This window comes from Varanus komodoensis, unplaced genomic scaffold (assembly GCF_004798865.1).
Source record: "Varanus komodoensis strain SLA01 unplaced genomic scaffold, ASM479886v1 scaffold73, whole genome shotgun sequence".
NCBI classification, from domain to species: Eukaryota; Metazoa; Chordata; class Lepidosauria; order Squamata; family Varanidae; genus Varanus; species Varanus komodoensis.
The window spans coordinates 1912489-1931132 of record NW_025336386.1 but is presented as its reverse complement, the minus strand read 5'-3'; the positions used below and the strand labels follow the sequence as shown (position 1 = coordinate 1931132).

General features: G+C 52.6%; 1 protein-coding gene across 3 annotated transcripts in view; it reads left to right on the top strand.

Moving 5' to 3' along the window:
- The first annotated feature begins 36 nt into the window (after window positions 1-36).
- Window positions 37-18644, top strand: part of CHTF18 (chromosome transmission fidelity factor 18) — a 31868-nt gene continuing 13260 nt past the window's right edge. For 2 of the 3 annotated variants that reach the window (XR_006416852.1, XM_044452583.1), the window contains exons 1-17: window positions 37-227; window positions 1517-1780; window positions 2688-2823; window positions 4862-5054; window positions 5146-5235; window positions 6257-6309; window positions 7303-7453; window positions 7985-8197; window positions 9208-9305; window positions 10517-10640; window positions 11511-11656; window positions 12198-12291; window positions 13704-13802; window positions 14232-14362; window positions 15951-16113; window positions 17334-17558; window positions 18269-18418. Coding sequence is in view for 2 of the 3 variants with exons in the window: in XM_044452583.1 (XP_044308518.1) it covers window positions 134-227; window positions 1517-1780; window positions 2688-2823; window positions 4862-5054; window positions 5146-5235; window positions 6257-6309; window positions 7303-7453; window positions 7985-8197; window positions 9208-9305; window positions 10517-10640; window positions 11511-11656; window positions 12198-12291; window positions 13704-13802; window positions 14232-14362; window positions 15951-16113; window positions 17334-17558; window positions 18269-18418 (2424 nt within the window). In the remaining variant the exon portion in view is untranslated. The remainder of the gene's footprint in view (window positions 228-1516; window positions 1781-2687; window positions 2824-4861; window positions 5055-5145; window positions 5236-6256; window positions 6310-7302; window positions 7454-7984; window positions 8198-9207; window positions 9306-10516; window positions 10641-11510; window positions 11657-12197; window positions 12292-13703; window positions 13803-14231; window positions 14363-15950; window positions 16114-17333; window positions 17559-18268; window positions 18419-18644) is intronic. The other variant, XM_044452582.1, reaches the window with a different exon arrangement.

Here is an 18644-nt window from a genome sequence, read left to right as displayed (position 1 = left end):
CCGCTGCAGCCGCGAAGGCGGGGGCGGTCCGCCGGCCGGTGCTCTGTGGCTCCCCTCCCAGAACGAGGCAAAGGCCTCCGGCACGGAGCCGTCCCGCTTGCCCTCCTCGCGCGGGCGAGTCGAGCGGTCGCGTATGGAAGGCGATTCATACAATGAGTTGTACGGCATTGAAGAGGACTTCGAGGAGCGGTTTGCGGACGAGTTGGAGGCCTTGGCTGAGCTGGAAGGTGGGAACTGGTGGCCCCTTGGGGTGCAAAGACGAGGCTTGGACGTGGGGTGTGCACGTCAGGACGTGTCGCGAATTTCGCGGGATCGAGCGCCTCCTGCTCGGTTTCCCCAGCTGTGTACGCGAAACTGTTATAATAAAACGTGCTACTTGCTTACTACCATTGCAGAGTAAACTGGCGCGTGCCTATCGAAAGTAAACCCCACTGAGGTCAGTGGGAATTACTCCCAAGAAAGCACGCCAACGATTGTAGCTGAGTTTGCTTCCTTACTTTGATCGTCTTGCAACAAACGTGTATGTTGAATATAATTGCCTCGGTAATGCAGAAAGGGAGTAGGACTGAGATGGAGAGCGTGGTCGTCTGATGTCCTATCCAGGTTTTGCCAGAAAAAAGGCCTGCAATTCCTAGCATGTGTGCGGGGGTAGGGGGGAGTTGCAGTCCAGCGCATCTGGAATGTACCATCAAGATGCATGGCATTGGGCAGGGACCCCTCCACCCGTAAGGCACAATCTTATACAAATTCAGGCGGAAAAAGCCTACACCTCCCAGCATGCCCTGCGAAGTTGTGGGCCTTTTTTCCTAAACTTTAAGGATTGCACCCCTGATGTACCTGATCAAGGAGAACAGGCTTTTATATTCTCAGGTGCCCTTCTGCTTTCCAATCTGTGCCTGTCCAAGTGGCTGCAGTTTAGAGCAGGGGTCCTCAAACGGTTTCAACAGGGGGCCAGTTGAAAGGTGCTGGCGATGTGCGGGGGGGGGGGGCGGTGAGGCAGTGGGGAGATCGTTTTCTCCGAGCGAGTCCAAAACGATCTCCCCATGAGCAAGCTGCCGGCTCGCTGCACGCACGCACGCACAGCGAGTCCAAAACCTCTATGGCGGGCCAGATGAATGGGCATGACGGGCAGTAGTCTGAGGACCTATGGTTCAGAGACATGGTATGTGGTCAGATTTATTAATAAAGTGGTCAGATTTATTAATAAAGATTTATTAACGGGTTGGCAGTTTTTGAACCCTCCCTCCTGGTGCCAAAGATAAAATATTAAACTGTAGAACTTCTCCACCCCTCTCTTTTGAGAACAGCATTCTTGTCCTGTTAGAGTGAAGCTGCTCACAAGCTCTTGGTGAAATTTGGATGGGACCAGATGAAAGTTCTTTGTGCACTTTTTTTGTTCTCCAGTGCAGGGCAATATCTAGGCCAGAGCTTGCTTTGTAGCCAGCTTTGCATGTTCAGGCCAAAAGAGATTTATTTCCCATGCACTGATAACTTATTAATCCCATATTTCTTGCAGGGCAAGCCACTTCGGTGCTGCCCCGTAAAGTCTCGGAGTTCCGAAGCAGAAAGCGGACATTTGAAGAAGCTCTTTCTTCTGGGGATTTACTTAATGGTTCCACCACTCTGGGTTGCCGGCCATGCCTAGGAAAACATCCTCAAGGCCATGTCCTTGCCGAGGAGGCTGGTGACCACGAAGGGCCACACGGTGAGGGGGCAGAATGCCTCCGGGCAGAGTCTGCAGAGGACCCGGGGTGTCTCCGGAAGGGCGGTGCTGATCAGAGTACGTTTGGCTCTTGCATGTTGTAGCTGTTCTTTTCAGGCAGCAGCGACTGGTGTGAGGTGGGTGCTGCTTCACACAGGGTGGTCTTTTAAAATGTTGTAGTTATTTATAAATTCCAGAAGATCAGAGCAGCATACATGGTTCTTCTGTCTTCTCGTTAACCCTGCAAGGTAGGTTGGGCTGAGAGAAAATGACCAATCCAGAATCAGTCAGTGAGGCAGATTTCTCGCTGACCTTGTTGACCTTTGTTTTAACACAGCAGGTGCAGGCTCACAGGTTTGAACACACCTCTGTGGAAACAGGGAGTTTGCCTTTTGATGCAACAGTACCAAATTTGCATTTTCCAAATGGACAGGTGAACTAGAACACAGTTGGTTTTTTGGTGTTTCTGCTTCTCCAGATTTAGTGATGCAATTCTCCTTCCGCCCCCACAAAAAATCTCCAATACATGCAAAAAGTCTGTGTATTTGGCAAAAGTGGCATGTAAGAAGGGTCATACTGGGAGAATTTCTTACAAAAATCCATGTGGATTTCCATGGGGACTTGAAAAAATTGTAACTGCTGTGGAAACAGGATGGGACAAACTAAGGGCTGGGAAAATAGAAGCTGAAATTAACCGATTTGCTTCTTTCTGCTGTACCTGTCACAGGAGAGGCTAAATTAGCAGTCTGCAGGCATGCTTGTCTCTTGCTTGCTGTGTATATGGGGGGGGGAGTGTATTTCTGTAGAGGGAGCTTCCAGCACTGAATGGTCAGAAGAGGAACATTTGGGATGAAGTTTGGCTCCCTCAGAGACCACTGGGCCCAAAGGGCTCCTCACAAACTGCGCTCTGCCGTCCTGTGGAAAGAACTGGGTTGTTGTGAGAGCCACTCCTTACTCTCTTCCTTTTGTGCCTCTGGACTGACAGCACCAAAGCCAAAGCGACAGCGGTGTCTCGAAGCCGTGAAGAAGCTGGACTTCGGAAAGAGTTTTGAGGACCTGCTGCAAGATGGCGGAGCTCTGCCTCTTTCGCTGGGAATGCCTTTGGAATTGCAGGATGTGAGGTTAGCCCTCTGCTGGAAAAGGGGGGAATATTATGGTGTGGTGCAGCTACTTCTCAGGTGGAAAGATCAGCTTGTGCCCTCGCTGAAGCCCAAAGAATGCAGACAGTTTTGTGCTCGAACACACATTTGTTATAGAAGAGGAAAATTGCTCAGCTCACCATCAGGCACATGGGCCAGTGTATGAGTTCTAATAAGCCAGCCTATTAAGAGACTGGGGGGGGGGCAGATTAGCAGCCGCCCTTCAAGGAGGGAAAGGTGACCCTATTAAGGCGTGTGGCCGAGGGAACCCAGGTCCTGGCAGAAATGCCGGGCTGCAAGGGGCAAACCTGTCACTTTTTAGAGAAGGGAGAACAGAAAGGGCTGAACTTCCTGGCTGACTGTCAAAAGTTAGAAAGGACATGGAAAGGACTGCAGGAAGTCACGAAAGCCACTTTGGGCAAAGACTAGAAGTGGCGTTGGCAGGTCAGGGAAGGGAGCAGATTGGAGTGGCCAGGTGAGGGGTAACCTGAAGCCACCAACTGCCATCTAAACTGCCAAAGTGGCGGCCTAGCAAAATGCAGCACGGAAGATCAAGCAATGGCTTCTCACTTCTGCAGCTCACGGTCATTTTCATGGAACTGCACTCCGAGGAGCTCTTGGGGCCCCCGATGATCAAGAAACAGTCCAAATAATTGTTTTTATCTTTTTGACTTTGCGGCAGTGATGAGGTGACCAAACAGAGACATAATCGGTATTGGCAGTCTTGGAGTCACCACCATTCGGTTAAAAACAGGATTTGGCTGGAAAACTTTAACATGGGGCGTTTGTTTGTTTGTTTGTTTGTTTGTTTGGCGGCTGTGTCACTTGGTGTCAGAGTCCAGGGCATAGGCAGCAGAATAACATGCGGGGGCATGAGGCCCCAGGCAACTAAGCTGATGTCCAAACAACAATCCTTAAGCAGGAGCAGATGATCTTGCCGAAAACCCGTCCCAATCCAATTTGTGCTTTGGATATTAACAGCAACACTTTGATGGGGTCGGTGTCCTGTGCTGATGGCAAACGCCACGGCTGTGGCTTAGCATTCCCAGTCAGGTCCCAGTTGGACGCTCGGCTACAGAAGTGCTTCCCCGTGCCCTGCATTTACTTCGCAATCACTTTCGTTGGACTTGGAGAAAGGCGTCCACCGGCAGGAGGGCAGCGGGGCCCTCCTCCCTCCCATGCATGGAGCCTGCCTCTTGAGTCAGTGGAGGGCTTCCGCCAGGTTTCTCCCCAGGTTTGGGCCAGGTGCTGCAGAGACACCTGGCTGTGTGGGGCCAGTGCGATCGGCCTGGGCTTGGTGTTGTTCCATAGTCCCAGGGAGCAGTTCCCTTGAGTCCAGTCAAGGCCGGGAGCCCATGTGCAAGGCCGCTCCCGTCTCCTTGCAGCCGCTTGCCAGGCCGCTTCTTCCTGAGCCAAGCCAGTTCAGTTCTGGACCAGGCCAGTCAGAAGCACGCTTGCAGTATGTGTCTGAGGAGACAGGCCATGCAGTGCTTCTTCGCAGCAGGACTGGAGGAGAAGTGAGCGCTGGTCCTGAATGATGGGGTGGAACAGAGCAGTGCTGCAGATAAATCCGTCGCAGAGCTTGTGACTTCTGGAGCTGAGCCACGTTTTCTGCCAGAATCAGCCCCAGTCTCAAAGCACACTTTTGCAGAGGGTTGGGAAGGAAAGAGTCCGCAGCTGCCAAGAGGGGGTGTGGGGCAGGAGCCAGGTGAGGAGAAAAGGGCTAACCAGCCAGAGGGGCAGCATGCAGCTACGGCTGGCCCATCTTCAGAGGGGGTGGCCCAGGGTACGCAAAAGGAGTGCTCCTGGAGGTCATTTCTAGTGTGGGCTTAGCAAACTACTCTGTGCATGCTCAGAGATTCATTCTTTGCTGATTATGCTTAGCTGGATGTACACTGGAGAACAGAGAGCTTTTGCCAAAGAACAGTCTGTTGCTTCGAAAGGGGGATCCAAGCTTGTGACACATGGAGTATGTTAATCCTCCTGATGGGTGTCTCTTTCCTTGCACTTTATGGTGAAGAAATCCAAAACTTGAGGTCCCAGCCAGCACAGAAGAAGCCGATGTGTCCCCAGTGCATCTTGTGCCACCGGAGGAAACGGGCTCTAAGAAAGTTTTGAAGCGCCCACCCATCCTGGCAGACTATATCAATGTGACCTCCACCAGCGGCAACCGGGTTTTTCTGGTGGTGAAGAATGCTTGGATGGAAAGGCAGGTACGGCTGCAGCGCACGGGCCACGCCCTGTCCGGAGGAGGCCAGGCACGGCCTGGCGCATCCTCGCAACTGTCCTGTCTGGTTTCTGCAGCTCTTCAACTCGCCTCAGTGCAGCAGGTCAGGAGCACTGCACCTCCTGGGAGTCCCGTTCTCCTGCCTCAAGGAGCAGGTGGCTGAAGAGGTATTGTCCTCCCCAACCCACCCATCCAACCCCCTCCACCACGTGCTGCGTTATCCCTTCAGCTCCATAGCACCCTTCTTTCTTTCCCCCTTCTGCATCCATAGGCTTGCGGCATCCCAAAGAATGTGGTTAGATTTGGCCGCATCTCGCTTTTGATTGCGCTCTGCCTTTGGGCCAAAGATGAGAGCAGGGACTCGCTTGAGGGTTTCTTGGGAAAGGCATGTCGACAGCCAGCCGGGACAGGTGGATGGCAGTGAGGTGGGAACAGGAGGGATGGGTTTGGCCCTGGGGCCCTGGGAGCACCTGCAGGAAGTCAATTCATCAGTTAGCAGAAAGTTTCAGTGCAAGGAACTCTACTGTCCCAACTTGGTTGATGGTAAAATAACAATGATGACAGCAGCAACATCCTCCTAAAAGTACCTGGAATATCGTACAAGATCATAAAACCAGATAACATGGCCTGTAAGAATGAAAGAGCTGGAAGAAGCCCTGGGGAGCCCAAAAGCGCTGCAGAGCACACGGCCGATATATGACTGGACTCTTAACAGGCATACAAAAATCAGTGTGCACTTGGTATGAAATGCAATGGTCATCTCACAAAGTGCTTACAGCCAGATGGATGGCACCCACCCAGCCACCCAAGATCCAGCAGTGCTTCAGGGCCAGTAGACCGTATGTCCAGTAAAAAAACCTTAAAAACTCAATGGTGCTCAAATGCAAGGTGCCAATTTCAAGATCTTGTGCATGAATATTGCTAAAATGAAAGGTGGTTTGGGTATCCAGTAACATGCCTTTTCATGAAACTTTTGGGGTGTTGTTAGGAAGTGAGTAAAGTTCTGTTTCTGTATGCTGCAAACCCATAAAAAACGAACCCCCCCCCCCGGTTCAGGAAATCGCAAGCAGTGAGTGCCCTGCTTGAACCCTTCTGTGCAGGAGGACGGGGGCCCTGCGTGCGCACCCCCTCGCTCTCCGGTGCACTTCGCGACCGTGTCTTGAGCTGCACTCTCTCTCCCCCTTTCAGCGCCGGAGGCAGATGCTTCAGTCTTCGGAGCACTTGACGGAGTCCCTGGACAGGTGGGCTGGCAGGTGTTCTTCTACGTAGCTGAGGGGGCCTTCCAAGACCATGTGAGACCAGCAGTCTCTCCAGCTTGGCGTTATCCATTACTGACAAGGATAATGTTCTGCCAAGGTTTTTTGTGTCTTATGTTTTATGGGTTTGTTTCTTACTGTTATTTATTTTTATCTGTATTTTAAATATATTTATATTGCACACTGTGGGCCGCCCAGAGAGCCTTTGGCTATGTGGCAGCATACAAATGTGACAGATAGATAGATAGATAGATTATAGATAAGGTTCCCCGCAGGACCTTCGATGCAGGGGAGCATTTACTTTGCCTCTGTGCTGCAATCCTGGCTGGAAGAAAAATGGGGTGAGGTCGGAAGCTGCATGTCACTGAGTTGAAACTTGAAGGACCACCTTGCCTAGCTGGGGATGCTACTACAGTCCAGTACATTGGACGACACGGGACTGAGGAAGGCAGGTGTGCACCATGGACGCCTACCATATCCAGCCTGTCCCAAAGCTCCATGCCAGTTGTAAAAGGGCAGGTTCCCGATGCTTGTGGCTGGAAAAATGTGCTGGAAACCCAGGAACTGGTACCTGCTGAACCCTCGAAAGACAGTGTGATGAACAGGAGTGCTTTGGGGTGGCAAGGCCCTGGGCATCTCCTAGGATTACCAAACTAGAAATAAATTTTGCAAAACAATAGGCAAATATCCTGAATTTGCATAGTTCATGCAGGTTGTGGGGCTGGACTTCTGGTGCAAGGTTTCGGTTATTCTTATAAGCCCGGAGCCACGAGTTGTCCTCCCCGGGACTGGGAACGAGAGGAAGCTTCCATGGATAAGGGAGCTGGTCAGCCAACACGTTTCCCGTGCATCCCACTTTCTCCTGGGATCAGCAGTTTCGTCCTTTCTCAGCTATGCAAGGAGAAGCGAGAGTCGGGTGGGGCACTGGGAAGCTTTTGTCTCCATTTCAGCTTAGCTTTCCAGCCTTCTTTCTTGCAGCTCTCCAAAGGAAGAGAACCAGACAGAAGCCACGGTGCCTGGCCTGAAAGAGGATAGCTGCGGCCAGGCAGAAGAGGACGAGTCGGCTCAGCACTCCCTCTGGGTCGACCAGTTCACGCCACGGCACTACGTGGAACTGCTCAGCGATGACGTGAGAGCCTCTTTCCGGCAGATGCTGCAAATTGCTGCTGCGGTGCACACAGCTGCAGCTGCTTTGCATGAGCCCAGCGATTGGGATTGAGTGCAAAGCTCCATTTGCAAGCCCCGCTTTCTTTGCAACTTTCTCGTGCCCGTGGTTGGAATGACCGGCTCAAACACGTGTGGGCAACATCTCACGTTTTGGAAGTGGGAGCAGAGAAAGTTGGGGTTTTAAGGAGCAGCTTTTTGCTGTTCCCAGGAGCCTTGTTGTCCTTCAGTGTTCCTGGAACATGGTTAGTCACCAAACAGATGTGTGGTTTGGATGCCACCATGTTCTCTCTTGAGTAGAAAGCCCAGCAAAATGGGTAAGCTAACTGGTGTCTAGTTGTGGGAAACCATGTGTGCTTTTGAGACACACTTCATCCCTCAACTGCACGAAAGAGCAGCACCTTCTCTCCCTTCTGTAAACCTTGTGCGCCCTTCTCCTCCTTCTTGCACCTTTGCCAAACAATTTCCACATGGGTGAACTTTTCCTTCCTTGCAGTACACAAATCGCTGCCTCTTGAAGTGGCTCAAGCTGTGGGACAAAGTGGTGTTTGGGAAGGAGCCCCCTTCCCGGAAAGCCAAGCTGAGTTCCGAGGCCCACCCATCCTCCAGGCATCCCAAAGCGCAGCAGAGCAAATGGAAAACCAAAGCCCAGTTGGTGGAGGAGGTCCTAGAGGCTGAGCTGGACCAGCACAACCGGCCCAAATACAGGGTGAGCAGTGGGCGCTGCTCTGAGGGCAGGGGCTGCGTGGAACCCTCTACCCTCCCGCGTGACGGCTTCAGCATGTGCTTGGAATGTCTGTAATGCTTTGGGACAGGCGGGAGGCGTCTCCTTCAGTCTGACAAGCCAGTTCCAATTTGAAAAGACTTTGGGGGTTGTGTTCCAAAGGCAGGGGGTGTGGGGAGCACCATGGCAGCGTATTTTAGCTCTTGCTATCAGTTGCTAAGCCTTTGAAGAGGCATTTCAGCCTCTTTAGAAGGGGTGAAAAACCTGTGCAGAAGCTGGGGAAGGTTCAGGTTAGGGACAGGGACAGGGAGAACCCCGGAGGGCCAAGCTGACACCACAAGGGCAGCAGGGGGGCCTGCAGGACTAGCGATGGGTGAACTTGCCCCAAATGAAAGCGTGATTTCCTCCGCAGATAGTGAATGTATCCGTGCGAGAGAGTTCTCTGATATGAGGCTGGGTTCTCCGCATGGAATGCTTTGCACATGTGCACCCTCGAGCTGCACTGTGGCATTCATAGTTTTTAATGCATCAGGTAAACACGCATCACCGTGTTACGTATCCTTCCTGGCAGACTGTTTTATGTGGCCTTTCTGTGTAATGTTTACTTGCAGAGCACGTGCAGACCATGTGTAGAGGCCATCTGCACGTGCTCTGAAGCTTGCTCTCCAAAGTTGATCATTTTGCAGCACTGTAAACTTGCTACAAAGGCCGAGTGTTACAAATGCACAAGTTTGGACCAAACTGACGAATAATTACAGAATTTGACAGCGTTGTGGCAGAGGCTGGCATCCTTCATTCGTTTGTGCTGCAGAATTTGGAGCAGGAGTGCAGAATCCACACTGCCTTGCAACTAGATGGAAGTGGGAATGGGCCCCGCCAAGGAGAAAATGCTTGTGGGAGAATATGCTTTTGTTCTTGTCCTTTATTTTTGAAGTAGATTATGCAGATGCCTTGAATTCTGCTATTCCTGTCCTCCCTTTTTCTGTTCCCCACAGGTTGCCCTCCTGTGTGGCCCCCCTGGCTTGGGCAAGACCACGTTGGCTCATGTGGTTGTGAAGCGTGCTGGGTATAATGCCGTGGAGATCAATGCAAGGTGAGCTTCCACCATCCTGCTCAAGGTAAACAAAACCTCTGTAAGGTTAGTGGCCGGGTGTGATTTAGTGGGATAGGATTTGGACTCAGGCACTGTAGGTTCGGATCCCTTCACAGTCTGAGCTCTCTGTTTTTCCATTTTGCATCTGTAAAAGGGGTGTGACAGTGTTAGGCCGTTGTTTCAGTGTGCAGTGGAGCAAGGGCTCATGTAATGGAGAAGGAAGCATCTGAAGGAAGCCGGTGAGGGCTGGATTAAGGTATATAGAGGTAGCTAAATTTATTCCCTCTGTTTTGTGAGCTATCAAGTGTCTTGTTTCATGGTTCGTTCCTTGACAGAATCAACGTTTAGGGGTGTTGGAGAATGCTGCTTCAGCAGGTAATAAGATTAACAAAAGGAAGCATATGCAGCGAAGAGTGCTTAGAAAGAAAGACTGTCAGTTCATTCTTGGCCTGAATGGGACTTGAGATGGCGGCAGAACAGCTAAGCAGAAATATGGACAAGGCGGTTGGAGGGAGGGAGCCAATCGGGAGGAAAGCGAGAGAGGGTTGGTGCCGTCTGCATGCGTGTGGGGCCCTCTGGAAGCCGTGGGGCTTGAGGAGGCCTCTAGGGGCTGCGTGGAGAGGGCCAGGAGCATGACCGAATGGCCCGGCACTCTGCCTCGGGTCGGAAAGGTGTGCGGCACAGGCGGTGATGGCTGACAGGCCCAAGTGGGTGTCGCCTGCGCCCCAGGCGTCAGCATTCCCTGGTGTCTGTCTGAGTTTGGAAGCATCCACCGCAGTCTGGCACCATCCAGATTCACATGCAAACATCACTTTGTGGCACATTTCAGGCAGTTGCCTTTAGGTACTTCCTTCCCCTCACACAGCAGGTCACTTTCATGTATCAGGAATAAATCCGCGTAGGCCCATTCAAGGTTTGCAAAGAACCAGAGCAGCGAACCTTAAGGTCTTGTGGGATTCTAAAGGTACGATTCTGTACACATTCAGGCAAGAAAAGGTCCTGCTACCCCCAGTGGGCTGAGAGTTGCAGGGCTTCCTCTGTCTCACATGCATGACGGTCCTCCACAAGGGCGAACAAAGCTGTCTTCCTGAACGGAACTGGCTTTACGCGTGAACATTTGCTCTCAGGAGGCGGACGGAAAGCGAGGTCCCAGAGGGGTCCTCCTGCAGCCTGCCCCCACCCCTTTCCTTAGCCCAGGGGTTTTGTTTCAGTGACGACCGCAGCCCGGAGATCTTCCGGACACGGATTGAAGCTGCCACCCAGATGAAATCGGTGCTGGGAGCCAGTGAAAAGCCCAACTGCCTGGTCATCGATGAGATAGATGGTGCCCCAGAGGTAAGTGGTTCTCCAGGGGGACTAAGGTCCCCATCTTCCTGTCACTTGCTCCTCTGGGGATAGTGAACTGCTTTCTTCTTGGGGTTTGGGCAGATGGCCTGTTTCTGCTCTTTGGATTTTCCTTCCCCGGTTGCAGAGCGCTAGTGAAACAGGAAAGAGAACATGAGCGGTCATGGCCACAGCCAGTGGCTGGGTGGCCTTCCAGGTAATTTTTGCGAACAGTTCCCCTGCCGTTTTATCATTGTCCTGGTTTGCAGTGTCCCACTTCCCCTTCCCAGACGAAGCCCAGGGCAATCAAGCACATCATACAGAATCGAACTGTGTTAAGCAGACCACCAGAAGGCAGCAACGGGAAAACCCATCGCACAGCGAAAGTGCTGCAGCAACTGGCAGGCTGCCTTTCAGTTCGTGATCAGCACAGCGGTTAGCTCGCTCGCTGGCTTGCGTGAAGGAAGGCCCCATGCTTTCCCTTTTATTTGAATTTCTGCTACTTGGGTCTGACCCCAAGACATTCATCATCATCATCATCATCATTATAACATTTCTATGCCGCCCCTTGCCGAAACCTCGGGGTGGCTTACAACACAATAAAATACATTGAAATACAATAGAACATAATAAATTACCATTAAATACAAAAATACAAAAAAAAATTCATGGGGTGAGCTGCCTGAGGTTGTGATTCCTTCATTCAGGAAGTGGCCTGGGAGGGACCGGTTGCACTCGGTGCTTCAGCCCCCACCCCCCGCATCCAACTGGGCTGCAGTGCTTGCCTCTCCTTGCGGCTCTCCCCCAGGTAGGACACAGCGGTGCTTCTGCTGTGTGCATGCTTGCCTTTGTTTCTGTCTGTGTTGTTTCCCTGCTTTCCAGGTGTCTATCAATGTGCTGTTAAGCATAATCAACTGGAAGCCTGGTGAGGCAGAACTGGGAACTGGCGGCACAAAGGCAGCGGGGACGAGGAGGAGGAAGGAGGGCGGTCTTCTCCTGCGGCCAATCATCTGCATTTGCAATGACCAGTGAGAGACTTGCTCTGAGCAAGAAATTGTGCGCGGGGGGGGGGGGGGAAATACTGCCTGCTGAGAAATTAAAGCGTTGTGGGAATTACACTGGGCATATTAGCTGGTTTCTGTGTATGGAAGAAGGGTTAGCGGTTTTGGTTTTTATATTAAGGCTAAAGGATCACAACAAGGAGTCTTAGAATTATGATCTTAGTCTAATATTTTGCATATATTAAAATGGATCTTTTTCCTATGCATAGTAAGGAGAACATTCAAAATTTCCACGGTGATATTTCTTATCCTGAACATGTGCCCCTTGGGATTTGCATGTTCCGGTCCCAACCACCACAAGAGGGTTGCGAGCGTGCCACCTCCGCTTCTGAGGCCGGCTTGCTCCGGACCAGAGGTGCCGCCTGCAGCCAGACTTGCTGGTTGCTTGGAATGCAAGCCCTCGGCGTGCCTTGGCGGGGTGGCCCAGGCACTGGCGTCCTCCAGCCGGCTCTTGCCTGCCTCAGAAGGGCTTCTCTGCAGCTCATCAGGGTACTGCTTTGCCTTCTAGGTACGTCCCTTCTCTGCGGCTGCTGAGGCAGCAGGCCTTCCTTCTCAACTTCCCCTCGACGTCTCCACCCAGGCTGGTCCAGCGGTTGCACGAGGTAGCCCAGGCCGAGAGCACGCATTCTCTCCCTCCCCCGCGATCGCTTGGCCTGCAGCATGACCCTTCCTGCAGCGGGGCATTTAAATCCTGACCCACCCGGTACTCTGAGGATGAACAAAACAGCTTATTGATGAGCAGGGCGAGGCCACTTGGCAACAATGGGTTTCATTTTTTACCATTAAGCCAAAAAAATCATTTCTCTTTCCCACTGTTGTTGTTTGTCTCAGTGTACGTACATAATATCATATTTGTCAGCACTTCACCAAATCAGAAATTAAGGGCATAATTTTATGTGACTTCAGAGAGAAGGAAAGGCGTGCATTTCCCAGCATTGGTGGCTGGAGCATGCTGGAAGTTGCATCCTTTGTTCTGTATAAATTCAGATCGGATCGTGCCTTGAAACACATCATTGTAAATCTAGAAGCTCACCAGGTAAAGGGCGCAACCCTGTGCATATGTAGATGGCAAGAAGGCCTGCAATTCCCAGCATGCAGTCCCATCCTCCGCATTCCTCCTGCCTTCCATTGGCCGCCCGCAGCCCTCTGGGGCGGAAGGCTTCGGTGCAGCGCGCTGGATGGTGCCCTCCGCTGGGCGGTCCGCTCGTGTGCTGCCGGCGGGAGGCGTCTGTTGGAGCCACCCAGTGAGGCCTGCGTGGAGGATTTCGGGTGCCGGCGGAGCGTGAACAAGGGAGGATGGGCAGCTGGGTGTCCTGGTCCCAAATCAATAGCAAGACCTTAAACGTAGCTCAGCACCTGGGAGGCAGCCTATGGCCCTGCCTGCTCACCTGTCCTCGGTAGAGAACTTGCTTCCTGCCATGCTGTTGTGGGGCAGTGGGGCCGCTCCTACACCGTGTGGGTCTCCACACCGAGAAGGTTGCCTTCCTTTCTCCAGCGCCAGTCGAAAACAGTGCTGGCCCCAGGTGTTTCTGGCATGAGGGGAACCCACACCATGCCGCCGCCTCCTCTTGGGGTAAAGCCGGCTGTGGCAAGGAAGTAACGTGGCCAGAAACTTCGCTGGGTGCAATTGCAAGCCTGCATGCTTGGCAGCTCTTCGCCCCTTTGCTTTGTGTGTTGCTCTTGCCCCCTTTCCCCCCTTGTGGAGCTCAAGGTGGCTCCATGCGACCCCCGGGTGGCCTCTGAGGCCAGCCCCAGACCTGCTTAGCTTCAAGGGTGGGGGGGAGCTCAGGTGCCTTCACGCCACACTCAGGGCTGGGCTTGGAATCCTGGCAGAGTCAAGCTGGAGGGGGCCAGGAAGGCCACCGGCTCCAGCCCCTGCTGGCCAGGGCGCCACGCTACGCCGTCCCACCCGGAGGCTGCCCAGCTTTTGAGACCCTCCCTCTCCTCTCACGGTCAGCCTGCTCAGGTGCGCTGCGCCCGGACAGGGCTGCTAATGTGAACGTCTCCCTTTCAGATCGCCGTCAGGCAGGGCATGAAAGCCAATGCGGGGGCCCTCATGGCCTTGTGTGAGAAGGCAGAGAACGACATCCGCTCCTGCATTAACACCCTGCAGGTAAGTCACAGTGCTGGCAGTCTTGGTCCCCCCACCTGGCCGGGGGGGGGGGGGTGACCCCATGCAGGTGACCGCTTCAGAATGCCCTTCCTCTTCAGCTCTCCCTTTTGCAAGGTTTGGGGACAGTCACACGTAAGCAGATAGAATTTTGGAAAAGTACACAGGCTGCACATGCCTGCTGAAACTGCAGAAGCAAGGGGCTGGCTGGACATACTGCATCTGAAATTTTCTGAACCGTATGAGCTGGAAACTTTTTAGGAACGGAAGCAGTGATTATCAGGAGGGTGAATTTGGCAGGCAAATTTTGCATCCCATGTTTATTCAGAAACCACCCCTGAAAAAGACACGCTCATAACATCGCCCTCTTTCTGCCTCTTACACCTTTCAATCCCACTTTTGGATTCAAATCTCTCATTGTTGTCCTTGAAGTTCCTGCATGGCCAGGGGAAGAAAGAATTGACCGTGAGGACAGTCCAGGCTGCTCAGGTTGGCTTAAAAGATCAAAACAAGGGGCTGTTTTCCATCTGGCAGGAGATCTTCCAGCTCCCAAGGATGCAGAGGTGAGAACAAAGAGGTTTTTCTTTCCTTTTTTTTCTTTTTTCCCCTCAGTAAATCCTTTCCAAACCACAGAAAATTAATTTCCTGCTGCTGCTGCTGAATTGTATGTTGGTGCTTTTTTTTTAATCAAAGGAAAAATAAGCATACCCCAGATTTTGAGACTGGAAGAAATATTGCAAATGAAAGTTGCATTTGTAGAAATAAAGTATTTATCTATATTCTATAGAAGAATGTTGAAATGATTGTAAAAATTGTGTAGGCCGCTGAAAGTTTGGGGACGGTTCTTGATCTGTGTTTTGGGAGTTGATAGATTTGGCCCATCCTTCACCTTGTTTTAATTTTTTTCCTGGGCCCATGTGTAAGTGTATTCAGGGCTTGTGACTGGTTCTGGAAAGAATGAAGATGCATATGAAAATACATCAGCTAGCATTCTGTCGGGCAACTGTTGGTGTGCAGTGATGAGCCCGTTCTGCAGTCTCTGCGCCAGCAGCTGCCTGGCCTGGTGCTCCCTGCTTGTTCCTTCTGCCACAGAGGCGCCTGCCTGCAGTCCTTAGAGGAGGCTGTGGGAGCCGCTTCCTGCTTCCCCCTTCGGTTCCAGGCGTTCCCTTGGAACAGAGAGTCGTGCAGATAGAGGCGCCCGCGTGACGCGGCCTCGGAGGGCGGCTCCCCTTCTCTCTCCCTCTTTTGGAAATCATGGTTTTCTGCAGAATTTGCACACATGCCTGCCTTACCCATCGGTAGAGGAACTTGATGAAAATATTCCCAAGCTGGAGCTCTTTCGCAGCCTGTTGCCATTGCAGGTTTTCTCCTCCAGGGAAGGAATAATGTGAGAAACCTCAGGCTAGACACCGAAAGATCCAGAGGCTTGTGGAGTTAATTCCGCTCACAAAGCTCCCTTTCATTTTTACCGCTTGCTCTTCCCTCTTCACCCTTCGCTTCTTGTGCAGATCTGTTCCACTCCCGACAAGCTTCTTCTAGGCATGGATTTTTTGGAAGCTTCGCCCTTAAGAGGGAAGGGGCTGATTCTGTGTACAAAGATTTGCAGAGGAACAGTGGGATTACGGTCTTTTTTTCAACTCTGTCTGTTCATTTTATGACATCTTTGCTGTGAAGGAGAGGCACGTGATCTCCGCGGACACACAGGCACAGCTTTGAGTGCTGTAAAACCAAGCCTCTGTGATAGTATCTTCTAGATAGAAAGAATGCCCAGTAATCTTACCGAAACCTAGATATGGAACTCATTTGCCAGAAAAAATGAACATTGCATGAATACACAGTCTCACGCTTCATAATGAAAAACTAATCCTTATTTCATGGTGAATAACCTTTGGACTATAATGTTTCTTAAACAGAAGACTATCTTTAGATAGATTTTTTTCCCTCAAAAAGCATTTTATGTTTAAAAATCCAATTTTTAATGATGGTTTTTAAAAAGAATCATTGCTTGTTCTCCACCCTGCGTGCATGTGCGACACAGACATGCGATCCAGGGCCCCTCCTAGCTCTCTCCTTCCTCAAGTGCCACACTGACGGTTCCACAGCCCTGCACTGCAGGACTTCTCACCCTGTGCCTCCTTTTTCCGCCCCAAGGCAGAGAATAGGCATGGACCCTTCGACCCCAGCCTGCCTCCTCGCTAGGGGGGACACCTCTGGTGCGCAGGCGGGCCGGTCCCTCCTGAAGGCGGCCACCCAGCGGTTCTACCACATCCTGCACCTCGGTGTGTCCTCTGGAGAGCATGAAAAGCTCGCCCAGGTACGTAGCTTTCTGTCTGAGCCGTCCAGATCCTCCGCCCGGCCTCGCCCGGCCCTGGCGTCCTGCCCCAGTTTCCTCTTACTTGCCCAGCAGGGGCCTCTGCCCTTCCCACCCCTCTGTGCTCAGTTGCCCAGTTGCCTCGCAGCCCCACCGATTCACCTTCCCTTGTGCTGGGGACCTCCTTCCCAGTGGCCACCTGCCCACCCTGCCCAGCTCCCTGCGTGGGCCAGTGTGTGCGGGTGGCGGTGAGCCCCACGTGCAGACCGTGGCTTCTCCCACATCCCCTTTCCGTGCTGGCCCCACAGCCGCCCAACGGTCTCCCCACTGAGGCCCTCCTGGTGCCGCTCGGGCATCTTTTGGGTGCCAGATTACAGCTGCTCCCAGGCATTTGATGGCATACGATGAGCCATGGCAGCAATTTCAGTTGGGTCTAGTTTTTAATGAATCTATTTGAGATGTTAAACTGTTTTATATTTTTGCATGCTGGTATATTTAAGCACTTTCCAGTTTGCATCCCGGAATGTTAAACTGTGTTTTATTGTATCTTTTTGATTGTTTGTGAACTGGCCAGAGACCTTCAACAACTGGGCAGTGTAGAAATAAGATAAAATAATCCCTTTCTCCCACACCGTCAAGACTGCAATCCGGCCAATGTCTTTGGCAGGGCCCACAGGAACAGGAGAGATTCTAGCCAGTGTGCAAGCCAGCTCACCCTTCCCAAGCACCCGAAGTGCGTCTTAAAGCTTTGGAGCTGTATGAACAGGAATTAATGCTCTGACGTGTGCCATGCCTGCTGATTTCAGCTTAGCTTCAGATAACAGAGACTTCTGGTGGTTCTGGAAGTTGCTCAGGCTCTGATTTTGGTGGACCTCCTGGGGTTGATGAACCCAGAGAGCACAGTCCAGGACAGCTGTCCCTGCAGTGCACCCAGCCGTTGAGCAGCTGGAAGGCATCGTTCTCCCTGGTGCAGCAGAATAGCCCTTCTGGCAGCTGCAAGGCTTTGCTTACTTTCTGTACCACGCGTCACGCGGGGCAGGCGCTCTGGGCGTCACACAAGGGTAGCAGGATGCAGTGGTCGCGATGTCCAGTATCAGCGCCAATAAGAATGAGTGTAAATGGTATTTCAACAAAAAGCAGCAGTGGAGTAAAAAGGAGAGAATGTCCCAGAGCAGTCGGGGCAGAAGCCGCGGGCTGGAACTTGCTTCCGCATCCCTTGGCAGGGCTTGTACGACAACTTCCTGAACATGAAGATGAGGGATTCCAGCTTTGGCTCCGTCTGCCTGGCCTTGGAGTGGCTGGCCTTTGCGGATCTCCTGAACAGGGCCGTCCTGCACGGCCAGAACTTCCAGCTGCTGCGCTACTTGCCCTTCCTCCTCGCCTGCTTCCACGTGCTCTTCGCAGCCCCCAGTGTTCCCAGGCTCTCCTACCCTAACAGCCAGCATGAGGTATGTATCGGAGAATCTATCAGGAGCAGAGGCCTGGGAGGGTGGGGAGGTGCTCAGCTTTAGACCACTTTCTTTGTGGTCCCAAAAGCATATTCCCAGTTTTTTGGGAGCTGAAGATGGGCCCTCCTCTTCCTGCCAGGGGTCTTCCGCATTTTCCCCCCCTTGGTCCTTGAATCCCCAGTGTGCAAACCTCCTTTCCCCGTCCAGGGGAGGAATTGTTAGCCCAACAGCCCAGCCCCAGCTTGGCATACAGAAGAGCTCGTTGTTTAATACCTCGGCGAAGACTCCTGGTTGGGGTGTGCTGGGAGAGGTTGGCCGCTTTTGCTGTCTCTCTTGCCCCAAAGGCTGTTGGGGGCCTTCTCTCCCATGAATGTTTATCATCCCCCTTTAAAGGCATCCAGATCAATGACCACCACTGCATCTGGGGGTAGGACATCTCACGGGAGCGCTGCGGTTCATGCAGGAGCCCTTTATTTTACCTGTCCTAAATCTCCCACCAGCCAGCTGTGTAGGGTGATGTGACCGCCCCGCCGCCCGGCTTTAATTTCTCGCAGCGCCCCGTCCGCTTTCACCACGCCAGGCATCGTTTCTCGCAGCCCCTGCTGCTCTTTCCCAAGCTGAGCATCCCTGACGTTGTGCTCTTTCTGCCCAGTGACACTGGCTCCCCTTTTCTGATTGGAGGCCTCACGGGTTCCATCTGATTTGTTTAGGCCCTGAAGAAATTGACCCAGATGCAGAACCTCGTCGCTTCCATGGTCTCTGGGGTCGCACCTGCCTCCCGGAGCCGCACCAGCCCCCAGCCTCTCGTGCTTGACGTTCTTTGCCTCCTCTTGGAGATTATCTCGCCCAAGCTGAGACCGGTATGGGGTCCCTCCACAGGGGGGTGGGGGGGAATACTTCTTGGGGCAGGACCACTTGTATCAGCAGCGGGGGCAGTGAAGAAAGGGATGGCTCAGGAGCCGTGTGCCAAGAGCTGCGCCTTCCGTGGCGTGCAAAGCCCCCGCAAGCTCTGCCGCTGAAGGCAGTGCGGTGCAGTGCAGTTTCTCGCCATCATAAGGTTTTGTGTGTGGCTCTTCCTTGTGTCAC